At 42.6% G+C, this 14106-nt stretch overlaps 1 protein-coding gene across 4 annotated transcripts in view; it reads right to left on the minus strand.

Annotated features, from left to right (window-relative positions):
- The window catches only part of add2 (adducin 2 (beta)), a 33722-nt gene that overhangs the window by 9124 nt on the left and 10492 nt on the right, over positions 1-14106 (minus strand). For all 4 annotated transcript variants that reach the window (XM_061817869.1, XM_061817866.1, XM_061817867.1 and 1 more), the window contains 10 exons: positions 12368-12509; positions 11423-11574; positions 11230-11310; positions 5309-5458; positions 4956-5099; positions 4661-4759; positions 4345-4521; positions 2672-2926; positions 612-728; positions 451-537 (listed from right to left, as the gene is read on the minus strand). In XM_061817869.1, coding sequence (XP_061673853.1) covers positions 451-537; positions 612-728; positions 2672-2926; positions 4345-4521; positions 4661-4759; positions 4956-5099; positions 5309-5458; positions 11230-11310; positions 11423-11574; positions 12368-12509 — 1404 coding nt within the window. The remainder of the gene's footprint in view (positions 1-450; positions 538-611; positions 729-2671; positions 2927-4344; positions 4522-4660; positions 4760-4955; positions 5100-5308; positions 5459-11229; positions 11311-11422; positions 11575-12367; positions 12510-14106) is intronic.

Here is a 14106-nt window from a genome sequence, read left to right on the forward strand (position 1 = left end):
CCATGTACTTTCATATCAAAATGAACAGAACACAATTTTTTTTTTACCAGAAGTTGTATGTTGAAAAGCTTTGGAATCATATTGATGGTAGGCTCCTCTTCTTAAAACTATTTATTGGACTAGCTTGTGGTTGAGATAAATTTATCAATATTGTACCTCATACAGACAGATTTCATCTTTTCATCTTTACATTAGAAAGGAATACAAAATTTACAAACACTACTCATGTTAAACAATGTGTTTTCCCATTTTCACAAAAGATTTTTTTTCCACATGCTTTGATTTTGAATGTTGTGTGCAGTGTTCCAAATGTCAGGAAATTATCGTAATTTTGAATTTTACCCTTGTTTAAATGCACTGCTTTTATTTATTTGTTTTTATTTACTATACACGATATTTACTTTTGTAATTACTTTACACTAATGTAGGTGTGTAGAAATTGCGTTTTACCGGAGGACTATCATCTGTTACCACACTGGCAAGGACTTGAGACTGGGGCCCTGCTGTCTTCATGTCTTGCTGATTCTGCTGTCTGATCTGAGGAGGAAGGATAGACCAAGACAAGTGTTTTGCACTTGAACACCAGTATGTTGTTCATAGTAATAAGGTACCTTGTTTCGTGTCTCGATCACTTCTCGAGGGTTGGTAAAAAGAGGTACAAACTGGTTTGGGTTTTCTATCTTGATTGATGTACTACCAGCTTGTGTCACTTCCTCCGTCTTCATCCACTGAGGAAGAGAGACAACAGTTAAACATTGTTAACAAAACCCTCAATAATGCTCTCTTTTCTCATTGCTATTTTATGATATAAAGGCTTCCAAACTGTACTCCAGCCTCCTCTTGAAGGTGCACATTTGTTTTGCCATTAGAGGGCAGACTCTGCACTGCAGCAAACCCAGTGGAGTCCAGTAGTCCTCTGCAATGCAGGGCTACAGTGAGGTGAGATGGAGGTGGTAAACAAAGGGAGAACCAGCTCCTCCCATTGTCATGGAACACATCCAATTTTCAATACATCCAACTCTGGCAGCACCCCCAACCCCAGCGCAACTTGACTTCTTTACAGTGCCAATTATTGCTTAGTATTGCTAGCGCCATTGTTCAGTTGAAGCTGTAAATGCTTTCTCTTTCACTATTCAACTATTCAATAGGCATGTTTGAAAATCGTGTTAGTCCATATTGGTGAGGGGCGACGCAGCTTTGGTCAGACACTCCCAATGTAGAGAGTTGGTGGGGTGGGAGAATGACTGGTGAAGTGAGACTACCTTCAAATCTTGGTAGCACTCCAAACTTCCAATCAATGCCTGGATCAGATTACAAGACAACTTTGGTCTTACAAGATTGCATGATAGACTATTGTCGTAAAATCCTGCGTAACTTGGGCAGACAGTGGCAACACTATATATACACGGTATCCCAAAAAATGTATACACACTTTAAATAATGATATTTGTAAATTCTTTAATGTTAAAAATTATTTGAGTTATAATAAACATCAAGTTTACAATTATTTAAAGTGTGTATACATTTTTTGGGACACTCTGTATGTATTGTCATAGTGGAGTTTCTTAGCATCGACTGTCGTTTCTTCTTATAATTGATGTTGATTGAGAAATAGAATTGATTAGTGACGACGTATACGACCGCATCCACTCTTTTACGATCACCGGGCTTTATTTTGTCAAATCAAACAATATTGAAGAACCAGAAAATGTCACCAGTCTACGTAACCGAATAGAATTATTACCTTGCCAATGATAACAACAATACGCTGCAGCAGTGTGTTGTTAGGGGGTTAAAAAAAAAAAGAAGAAAATGAGGAAAAACGTGGTAGCTGTCACCGTTGCTCGGGAGAGGACGTTCATTCAAGAATTCCTGGAGGTATGTTCAGACACTTTTAGTACAATACAGCCCGCAAGGCAGGCAACAAAGTATGTATCCTAACAAGCTGGTCCTTGCACTGGCAGTCTTATATAAACATGCCGGAATTCTGTCAAATCATGCTATAAATATTCAGTAAACATTTCTTTGTGCGCCTGAAAAAATGTTGACAATAGCTTGCAAGTATGCGACAACAGCAAATACAGGAGTCTCTCTTGACAATATGCAATCCTATTGGGCGACATCAAAGTGTGTGTGGGTAATGTCACACTACAAGAAGTTCAAGAATTTTTGTGGTTTCCGAGAAAATATGTTGGGCCTGATGTGTGAAATCATCTGTGATAGCTAATCAAGGCCAATATCTGCGCTAAAATCCTGTAGTCTGATCATCCCATCAGTGTTTCAACTTCACTGACTGACAGACTAACTAACTTCAGCATTACTGTTCCATTCAAGTCCATTAGGTCTCGGTGACCAATTCCAACTTATTTATTTGACATTGGACATGGAGTGAGCTAATGCTAAAAACAACATTCAGGGCAAAGTAAAAACCATATTTGTGCCGAAAATTTTGTCCAAGTGGAGTGAGGGGGAAGAGACAAAAAAATGGGAAACTCCTGTCGAAACCATGCTTCAAGTGAGCAAGATTGCCACAGATGTCCAACAACCTAACAAGCCATAAATTCCCCTAATTAAAGGCTTATTTGTATGTTTTGACGATTGGTCCAAGCACATAATCAGCCATTAGAGTGCATTCCCCAAACTAATCAGATTTCCAGCATGACAGACTTACAGTGGTACGCATGTGTCCAGGACTGGCTTGTTCCTGGCTGACTTTCTGGTAGGTATTGGGTGTGTTGAGCCATCGAGTTCTCTCCTGCTGCTGACGCTGGGTAAATGGGTGCTGCTTGAGACCCAGAGGAACACCGTCATCGTCGAACTGGTGAAAGGCTGTGGTGGTTGCAGGAACCTCTATATCCTTTCGTGTTTGTGACCGTGATCGTTCCAGCAGCAATGGAAAACGGTAGGCGTAGCCAGTACGGTAACCCTGGAATAGACGAAGAGGCAAGGGCTCACTGATAAATATAGACAATTTCTAACCGGTAGAAAAAAAATTTCTCTTCAACCAATATGATTCATCCATCCAGTTCTAGGGTCCCGGGTTTCCTGGAGCCAAACAACAGGCAGGAGGCAGGCGACGCACTAAACTAGTTACCAGTCAATGGCAGAGCACATAAAAACAAATATCCACTTGCACGCATGTTTATACCAATCGACTGTTTAGAGTCTTCATTTAATTTACTGTGCATGTTTTGGGGGCGATGGAGGAAATTGGAGTCAGCCACCACTGATACTTAAGCATTTATTTGTTTACCCACCTGCCCATGAGTTTGGTTCATGGAGAAACCCTCCATTAAGCGTCACCTTAATGTGGTTGAGGGGTTTATGTGCCAATGATCCTAGGAGCTGTTGTCACGCCCGATAGGGTCACCCACGAGAAAGAGGTCAAGGTGATCGACCAGATAAAGCACAGCTCAGACAACTCCCATTGTGAACAAAATAAATTGAGAGGTTTCCGTCGCCCCAATGCAGGTCACCGAGGCCCCCTTCTAGAGCAAGGCCTGGTAGTAGGGGTCAAAGGCAAGTGCCTGTTGGCAGAGCCCAAAAGCCCTTATATCGGTCTGTTGTGACGAAGAAGGAGCTAACACGAAAAGCTTTTTAATGGTCTACGTTCTTACCCTCACCTATGGCCACGAGTTGTGGGTCGTGACTGAAAGACCAGGATTCCGGATACAAGTGGCTCAAATGAATTTGCACTGCAGCATGTCTGGGCTCTCCCTTAGAGATAGGGTGACAAAAAATTGCATGTTTTCCTATTCCAATTTTTTCCACAACAGTAGAAGTGTACCATGTTACCACTCGAAACAGACTGGGAAAGCGATAAGAAGTGTTACTTCCTTGTTCTGTATCCACTAGTTTACGCTGTAAACAAATAAATTGCAGATCTGGATTTGCCTGGCAGAAGTCCTGTCAAGCAAAGTATCTGTGGTGGTACTGTGGTATTTTCATACCAAAGTTTTTTTATTGTTCTTAACCTCTTTGAAGATGGGCAACGACTTGGCAACAATAGGAAAATGCATGTCCCAGTGTCACAACAGTTGAAGACCACTGCTCTAAATTGTCCTTTGTTGCGAATTTGAGTGTGAATGATTGATTTTCTACACGTGACCTGCAACTGGCTGGCAGCCAGTTCAGTCCAGCGCACAAATGATACAAATGAGGAGAAGCTGTATAGAAACTGGCAAGTTAAATGGATGGAAGTTCTACCAGATAAAAGGTAGCTTTTTCATGATGCTGTTACTCCACATTGAATGTTTTTTTTTCCCCACTGCTATGTGTTCTTCCTGCAAAAATAATTACATTAAATGCAAATTAAAATATATAGATATATTTTTTTGAACTCACCAAATTATCTAAAGTTCTCATGAGGGCTTCAAACTCATGTTCTCCAATACGGCTCTTTTGCATTGGGCCAAAAGTAGAGCCAGCCCGGCCCACAGTGCCGGCATGACTGGGTTTATGGGTGGTCCGGTCAAGTAAAATCAGGTTTTGTTCACCACCAGCACTGCACAATGCTGATACCTGGGACAGACAGTAAATTGAATAATCAAATTAAATAATTTTAGAATTCTGCAATGGTTCGGATTCCACCAAACCTGAATTACATATGAATTACATATGAATTACATTTGAATTACATATAGAATTTGTATGCGTGTACCTGGATTTGAGAGGCAGCCTGAATGTGGTAGATTGCATAGAAGGCCTCTTCCACAGACTCCCCTAGGGCGACTATGCCGTGATTTCTAAGCACCAGTACCTTCACATAATTGAAATCGACAATAAGGTTGGATTAAAACAGTTGAAGAATTAGATGTCTATCCATGTGCAATCAGACGGCATTCTTAAAAGCTCTCATCTCAGAGAAGTACCACATTCACTAATGAGATATTCATTCTTTGGACCCTTGACGAAAGCACAAGATCACTGCTAAATAAAACACAGAAGGGGCTAACCTTACAAGTGGGCCCAAGGCTCTTCTGAACCTCCACACGGTCTTCCTCTGCCTCCATTACTCCGTTGTATTCATAATAGGCTACATCACCAACAAGTAGGGCTTCATGGGACAATGGCAGAAGACCACATTTCATAGCTGACACCTAAAGACAGAAATTGTTGGTGAACGATCACAAAGTTTGCTGTCAGACTAACATATAGTGTAGTATTTCACTATAGTGATTTGCTATATGCCTTTTCAATGTCATTAAACGTAATGGTGAACTAAAAGGTGGCAGGAGGGATGTCATATTTTATTTAAGACAAGTACAGGAAGTCAGCAATTCGCTCACGAGATCCCAGGATAACTTACAGCCGCTGTGGCTGGTGTGTGGAGGTGAAGTAGACAGCGAGCATCCGGTCGGGCTGAATAGATGGCTGAGTGCAGGCTAAACTTCTCTGTGTCCACACCAAGGTTAGTACTACCCTTCTCCACGATTTCACCCAAGATATTCACCTTCACCTGAAAATCACATCACCATTAGTATGACCTACAAATTACAACGTCCACGCTATGAAACAAACATATTTGCTATCTCAAAGGGGACATATGAAAAAATGGCTTTATTTCACTATCATGAGCCGTGTCCTTATCATGGTGGAGGGGTTTGTGTGTCTCAATGATCGTAGGAGCTAAGTTGTCTCGAGTTTCATGCCCCTGGTACAGTTACCCACAGTAAAAAAGTCAGAGGTGAGGGACGAGACAGGGCACGGCTCCATAAACCCTTATGATGAGTAGAACTCATAAAATGAGCCCGGGCACAGGTCATCATTGTCCCAGTCTGGAGCCATGCCTGGAGGTGGGGCTCAAAGGCGAGCGCCTGGTACCCGGGCCTGCACCCATGGGGGTCGGCTGGGCACAGACGGAAAGGTTAACGTGGGTCCACCTCCCCATTGGCTCACCTCCTGTGGGAGGGGCCATAAGGGTCACATGCAATGTGAGGTGGGCAGTTGTTGATGGCAGGGACCTTGGTGATCTGATCCTTGGCTACAGAAGCTCGCTCTAGCGTGGAATGTCCTAACCTTTACCCTCACCTCTCTGGTAGGCAAGGAGCACAAGCTGGTGTATGATGTTGAGAAGTTCTGACTTGGGCCCACACAGCTTGGGTTCTGGTAGGAGGCCTCTTTACAGGGGTTGGACTTTGTTCCACTTTGGAGTAACTAATGGTGAGAGGGGCTGAGCAGGTGTGGGTACACTTATTGCCCCGGGCTTGGCGGTCGCATGTTGGGGTTCACCCAGGTGGAAGAGAGGATAGCCTTCCTCTGCCTTTGGGGGACAGGTCCTGACTGATGTTTGTGCCTATGCACCAAACAACAATTCAGAGTAGTCACCCTTTTTGGCCACATATGGCCACCTGGCACCAGGACACCCTGGATCGCTGTCCGATGATCGACTTTGTGGTCATGTCGTCGGATTTACGACCGCATGTCTTGGACACTTTGGTGAAGAGAGGGTCAGAGCTGTCAACTGATCACCATCTCGTGGTGAGTTGGCTCCAATGGTGGGGGGAGATGGCGGTTCGACGTGCCAGTTCCCAAACGTAATGTGAGACTCTGCTGGGAATGTCTGGCAGAATCCCGTCAGAAGGAGTTGCAACTCCCATCTACAAAAGAACTTTACTCATGTTCAGGAGGAGGTGGGAAGTGGAATGTGTTTCGTGCCTCTATTGCCAAGGTGGCAGACTGGAGCTGTGGCCGTACGGTGGTCGGTGCCTGTCGTAGCGTAGTTGGTGGACACAAATAGTGAGGGATGCAGTCAAGCTGAGGGAGTTTTATCGGGCATTTCTGGCCCGTGGGACTCATGCAGCAGCTGATGGGTACATGATAGCTAAGCGGAATGCAGCTTTATTGGTCAGTGAAGCAAAAACCTGGGCATGGGTGTTTTTTGGTGAGGGCATAGAGAAAGACTTCCAGATGGCTTTGAAGAAATTCTGGTCCATCATCCAGCATCTCGGGAGGGGGAAGCAGTGCATTGTCAACACTGTGTATAGTGTGGGGTCTGCTGACCTCAACTCTGGACATTGGGAGTTGTGGGGAGAATTCTTTGAAAACATCCTACTCTATTCCACTGACACAATGAGGACGCAGAGTCCAGATTCTCTGAGACAGGCTATCCAATTTCTGGGGTTGAGGTCACCGAGATGGTTAAATAACTCCTTGACGTTAAGGCCCCAGGGGTAGATGAGATTCAACCAGTATTCCTAAAGACTCTGTATGTTATGGGGCTGTCCTGGTTGACACACTTTTGTAACATCACACAGACATTAAGGACAGTGCCTCTAATTTGGGACACTGAGGTGTTGGTCCCCCTTTTTAAGAAGGGGGACAAGAGGGTATGTTCCAAATACTCTCCTCAGTCTTCCTGGTAAGATCTGTTCAGGGGTGTTGGGGAGGAGGCTCCGTGTGGAAGTCGAATCTCAGATTCAGGAGGAGCAAAGTGGTTTTCATCCTGGCTTTGGAAAAGTGGACCAGCTCTACACCCTCGGCAGGATTCTCAAGGGTCCTTGGGAGTTCGCCCAACCAGTCTACATGTGTTTTGTGGACTTGGGGAAGTCGTTTGGCCATGTCCCTCAGGGAGTTCTGTTGGGGGTCCTTCGGGGTTATGGGGTATCGAACCCCCTGATACGGGCTGTTCAGTCCCTGTATGACCAGTGTCAGAGTTTGGTCCGCATTGCCGGCAGTAAGTCGGATTTGTTTCCGATGAGAGTTGGATTCTGTCAAGGCTGCCCTTTGTCACCTATTCTGTTCATAACTTTTATGGACAGAATCTCTAGGCACAGCCATAGTGTAGAGGGGGTGTGGTTTGGTGGCAGTCGAGTGTGAAGCGGCTGAAATGAGAATCACCACCTCCAAATCTGAGACCATGGTCTTCAGTCAGAAAAGGGTGACATGCCCTCACCAGTTGGGCATTAGATCCTGCTCCAAGTGGAGGAGGTCAAGTACCTTGGGGTCCTCCATAGGGTGTCTGGGCTCTCCTTTAGAGATTGGTGAGAAGCTCAGAGGATGATCCAGGACATGCTGGAGAGAGTACGTGTCTCAGCTGGCCTGGGAACGCCTCGGGATCACCCTTGAAAGAGCTTGATGCAGTGGGTGTGGTAAATTAAGTCTGGGATTCCCTGTTAAAGCTACTGCCCCCATGACCTGTCCTCGGATAAGTAGTAAAAGATGAATGAATGAATGACTCTTTATTTGAGTGACTGATGATGTAGTGGCATACGCCTGACTTTGGTGTGGACAGCGTGGGGTCTATTTCCGCTCAGTCATGGTGTCGATATGTGCCCTGCAACTGACTGGCGACCAGTTCAAGATGTAGTCCACCTTTTGCCCGAAGTTAGATGTTTTAGGCTCCGGCACTCCTGTGACCTTTGTGAGGATAACCGGCTTGGGAAATGGATGGAAGGACTTTTTATTTGCCTGTATACAAATTAGTACGTCTCTGGAGTCCCTGCCCAAGTGTGAAATTAAATTAGTTGTACAGTACAACGCAAACTTTTGTTAGCTGTCTACTTCTGAAAATCTAAGAGCACTACTATTAATTTTGCTAAATTCAACTCATGTACACAATATCACCGACCCCGCCCACACAAATATGCACCCACACACACATACACAAAGATAATCTGTCATAAAATTTGACAGCTTGGCTGAGCGAAGATCCAGCATTTTCAAGTAACACCAGTCTGGCTGTTGAACTACTCCATTGAAGCATAATCAGGTCAAACCCAAAAGGTGAGCAGAACTGGAGTGTTGGCTCAGATGAGCAGTGGCTACACATATTATCAGCATTAGTTTCTTATCATTACCTAATTTGATTTAATTTATTTTTTTTCATACAAGTTATTGACGTGGGGGTGGAAAGCATGTGGGTTTGGTGGTGTGTCTCGTTGGTGACATGGATACGCACACAAATACTCTGTTGTGGATGTTTGTTTGTTTTTTCATAAGATTGGCTATGGCATTCATTGAAGGGAAGTGTTGCCATCTGTTATTCTGCGCCTTCGCGCAGCAGTTGGTGTGAATGAGAGAGTAGAATTGTGTGACTGTCATTACTTGGATGTGATATTGTTGCCATGGGGAACTTGTTGTTTTATGGTTTAGGGGGCAGCATTTTAGTAATCAGGCCCCCTTTTTGTTTTTTTGCTAATTACTGTTTTGCATGCATCCCAGAGGAGATCTGGAAAGGAATAAGAGTTGGCACTTTTAAAGGTCAAGTGTCGTCAAACGGATGATTTTTGGTATATTATTAATGAAAACCCCACAGCCAATATGGTCCCATGTGTTTTTTCACCACAAAACGGGATTTACAGCTTTTTGTAACTCCTGCCATAAAAATCCTCTCAGGGATCTGTTTTCGAGAAGAAGCAGTAAATGACGTAAAGGACAGCGGCGCCCCCTCGTGGACTCGTTTGTTTCCATTAGTTTTACCTCCGGGAAGGTAGCTCGTTGTTCCTTCGTGTTCGCCAAAATGCTGGGTCATTGCATTGCTGGACTTTGCTTGAAAATTCCGGAGAATGGAATTACCCTTCATAAGTTTGAAAGAGACCACGGGTGCAGAGGAAGACCGCTTCGTGGGTTCCAAATAACAGGTAGCTGTGTAAATAATAATTTGGGGCGGACCACGTAATCGGTCACTCTCCTAACGTACCAAAAGATCCGCGTATGAAATGTGTTGATGTGCGCATACAGCTACTAAAAAAAAAATAATAGTTTGGGGCGGACCACGTAATCGGTCTCTCTCATAACCTAACAAAAGATCTGCGTATGAAAGGTGTCGATGTCCACTTCGCCCAGCCAACAGAGTCTCGATAGTGTTCATCGCCGACTGCGGCGACTTTGAACATGCCCCTAAAAGCAGCATAGCTCGGCTCCACCTCCTCCTTATATGCCACCATGCCGACCTAAACTCAGCCACACCAGCTGAGACGCTGCTTTAGGCGGTCACAGCTTCTGCGAAAGCTGCGCGTCGGGCTTTGCAACGGGGGCGGCTCTGAAGAACCCAGCCGAGAATGCGTTACTCAGTCGCCCTGGCTCGACTGTGACTAAAGCAGCACCGCTCAGCTCTGTCACAAGCCACACCGGCCAGCTGCGATGAGCCGCGATGGCTCATCTCCGCCGCGGGAGTGGATCGGACGGGATGCGGTTTGGCCGTGATCGGATATCATCTGAATATGGCTCGAAACAATAGTGTAATATTGCCCTGAGGGCTTGAAAAAATAGTCTAGTTATTGCCCCGGTAACTTCACTCGGTTGTGTGGTGTTGTCCTTTTCGAAAAGAGCTTCGGTGTCAAAAGGGGCGTCGGAAAAATGCGAATATCTCTGTTGTTCGGCTTCCATAGTAGCAGGCACTGCGCGTTTTCAACGGCTGAAGTGATGTCAAGGACAAAGGACGCAACTAATATGGCGACCACTTGGATGTCGAGGGACACTCAATTGCGTAACTTTGTGCATGGATGACGCACTCTCCGCTTACTTTTTTTTTTCGTATAGACATTGAAGTGAATACTGTTATATGTATTTTTCATTACAATATCTATTTTAGAATGTTTATAGGGATGTCAGTCCCACTTTAACTATTATCAAGCGAGAGATATGACAATTTGGGGCAATAAGATTTGAATTCATCTCTCTTCTTCTTGTGTCTTGCTTACCAGTTGACATGATATTGCATTACTATTTTCGTATTAGTGTATATGTTTTGTTTTGTCTACAGTTTTTGTACATAATACTACAGTGGCCTTGCCCATTCGCGGTCCCGCATTGGTCTTTGTGGATATTTTTAGGAACAAATGTTATTAAAACAGCTTGTAACTATTTTTAAATTGGCACGTCTTCTATACAACCAGTTCAGAGTATATCCTGCCTCCTGCCTGAATATGGGTGGGATCACCACTAGGACTCCCACGACCCTTGTGAAGATAAGCATCTTAGAAAAGGGAAGGATGGATGTCTCCTTTAAACTTCAACCATATGACTTTTTTTCCCTTGCTCATGCTTCAGCAAAGAAAGGATATAAAGCATTAATTGAAATTTAATTGCATGAAATGACGCTATATAAGTATCTATAATTAATCAGCTCAAATTTTCAAAAGAAATTGAAAATAAAAAGAATGAAGTCTCGTAGCATAATTTTTGAATTTCAAAGTATTTCAATGAGTTCTCTTTATAAGGTTGAACTACTAATATATTTTTAATGTATTCTATGAAATAATGCAGGGGTCTTGGAATACTACTTACCAGGCTTGATCCAGTAACCTCACTGTAGGCCAGTCCATCTGGTAGCACCAAGAAGTGTTCCTGTTCTTTATTAACTCGCAACTGTTATTTAAAAAAAAAAAAAAAAAAACACAATCACAAATGATATCACTAGAATTGGAGTCATAATAAACAACTGCAAATAGCAGTGTTTAAAACTAATCAAAAAACAAACAGTGAGACAGGTGTGACTGATCTGGGCCCAGCCATAGAGGTCAAAAAGACGATGGACACTGGCAATCTTGCAGCGCATCAGTCGTTCCCCTTTCACCATGCTGCCTGGATCACAGCCTTGAAGGTCATTAATGGGTGTTACCATCATCATGTCTGGAAGATTGACAAAGATAAAATTCCGACAATGATATATTGTTTGGACACAACGCTGCATTAGGAAATTGCCACTTTCGGCCTTGTTCTCAAAATCTATACCTCCCCCACTAAAAAAGCCCACTATAGAACACTTTTCTCAAAAAATTATGGATTGCATAAAGAATACAAACATGTAAGAATGGGACTGGTGCTAAAAAAACACTGGATGGTTATTACCTGAAGCTATTTGAGCACAATGTGCTTGCACCATGACAAGAACAAGGATTATTATTATATATATTTTTTTTTTATATTATAAAATTATTATACCAGAGCATCAATCTCAGAGCCCTCCAATTTGAAATTCTGGTAATAAGTTTTCACATAAGCCACAACCCGTTGCATATCAAGTTATTAGGTTTGGGGTGTAATTACTTTTTCACACATTGTCTGAAAGGTTTGATTTTTTATTTTTTTTTTTGCCTTAATAAATTTAATTATTTGAAAACTGCATTTTGTATTTGCCTGGGCTTCCTCTGAGTGATATTAAAATTGAAAAAAAAAGAACAACAGAAGCGGCAATATGATCTTTGACATTATTTACCTACATAATTCATTGAATCAAACAGATCACTTAGAGTGAGTAGTGTTGAGAAACTGCCATTAAATGGTTTAAAATTAATCCATCCCGATTGACTGGTTGTCTCTTTGGCTGTTGTTGGAAGGCAATAGGACAAACAAATCTATCCACGACATCAACAATTAGGACAATTTTACTGTCGGCACAATGCACTTCATAGTTTAAACATACTAGACGGGGAGACTGGTAGGGTTGCAGGTGAGCCATGCAAGGCCATGTAGTCAGCCAACTGTCTGAGTGCCCAGAGGTTTGATGAGCTGCCACCTTTCTTCATCTGTTCCTGGATTAGAGCATCCAATTCCTCCTTAAATGACTGCACACACACACACACACACACACAACACACACACACACACACACACACACACACACACACCACACACACACACACACACACACACGCACACACAAAAAACTTCATATAAAAACATGTTTTCTACTCAATTATATGTACAATTTCAAAAAGCCTTACAATTGCAAATAAAGCAACAGTTCAAAAACATTTTTGATCTGAAGTTGTACTTCATAAATTGTGTAGCATGTAGCCATTCTACAAGCATACTGTATACAGTGCTTACTGGTAATATAAGAGTGGAGCATCAGCAGAAAAAGTGATATTTGAGAACAAATATATTTTCTGACACAGTCATAACCTCATCATTTTATCCCTGTTGACAAGCCCAAATGGGTCAGGACTCTAGAGTGCTAGAGAGCTAGTGTTGTTGAAGCTAAGGTTTTTGGCAGCTTGCATTTAGCTGTACAATTACAGAAAGTTGAAGTGCTTAAATTGAATTATTTTCTGAAACCTAATGTCACAGTAACGATGTGGGAATATTTTATGTTGAAGCCAGATGAATACAGGGATCCTGCTAACACTAGCAGGCTTATATGTCAAATTTGCAAGAAGTTACAACAATAACTGACAACATAACATAAACCTCAAAGTGACAAAAAATCTATTAAAATCAACAATATCACCCAGTTTATTTCACCTGGTTAAAAAAAAAAAAAAAACCCAAAAAATCGGGACATTTCCCCTCAGCTTGCAATTAAGGAAGCCGTTGCCGAGTAAAGCAAATATAAATATTATACAGTACAGTAGACTGTATTGCGCATGCATTGATAGTGTTACTCGCTTTATAGTGAAAGATACAGCTATTAGACATGTTGATAAACCAACATTTAAAGAAATGCTAAAGACTTTTGATAACCAGTAGAAATCTATAGGGTGCTTAGATCTGCATGTGCTGTTATTAATTTTGTTACTTTACACTTTTTCTGGACAAATTGGAAACCTGTTTTGGTACTAATGACTCTGTGTTCCAAGTGTTTAATATCTATTTAAAAATATTTTTTGCGAACAGGGGCCGAGTCTTATTTTTTTAATTTATCTAAGTATCTAAGATATTTTATTGTTCTAGATTTCAGTCCCAATATGTATTATTCTTTGCTCTTCTACTTGAATTATTATGCTTTAATATAATTGTATCCGCTGCATAAAAAACACATCAAGGATACTATCATTTATTGTGATAGATTCATGGTGTCTGGGATTAATCTCCATCCATCCATTATCCGAGCCACTTATCCTCACAAAGGTCACGGGAGCGCTGTAGACTATCCCAACTACCGTCAGGCAGGAGGCAGGATACATCCTAAACTGGTTGCCATCCAATTGCAGGGCAAATCATGCTCACAATCACACCTAAGGTCAAGTTAGAGTCCCAAATTAATGAATATCCGTGTGATGTGGGAGGAAACCGGAGTGCCCAGAAAGAACTCACACCGGCAGGGCCGGGATTCAAACCCTAGTCCTCAGAACTGTTAGGCAGACACTCTAATCAGTCGTCCATTGTTCCACCTGGAGATAAATATAACCATTTAAAAAAAAAAAATGGCCTTGGTGAGTG

The sequence above is a fragment of the Syngnathoides biaculeatus genome, chromosome 4, assembly GCF_019802595.1.
Source record: "Syngnathoides biaculeatus isolate LvHL_M chromosome 4, ASM1980259v1, whole genome shotgun sequence".
Classification (NCBI taxonomy): Eukaryota; Metazoa; Chordata; class Actinopteri; order Syngnathiformes; family Syngnathidae; genus Syngnathoides; species Syngnathoides biaculeatus.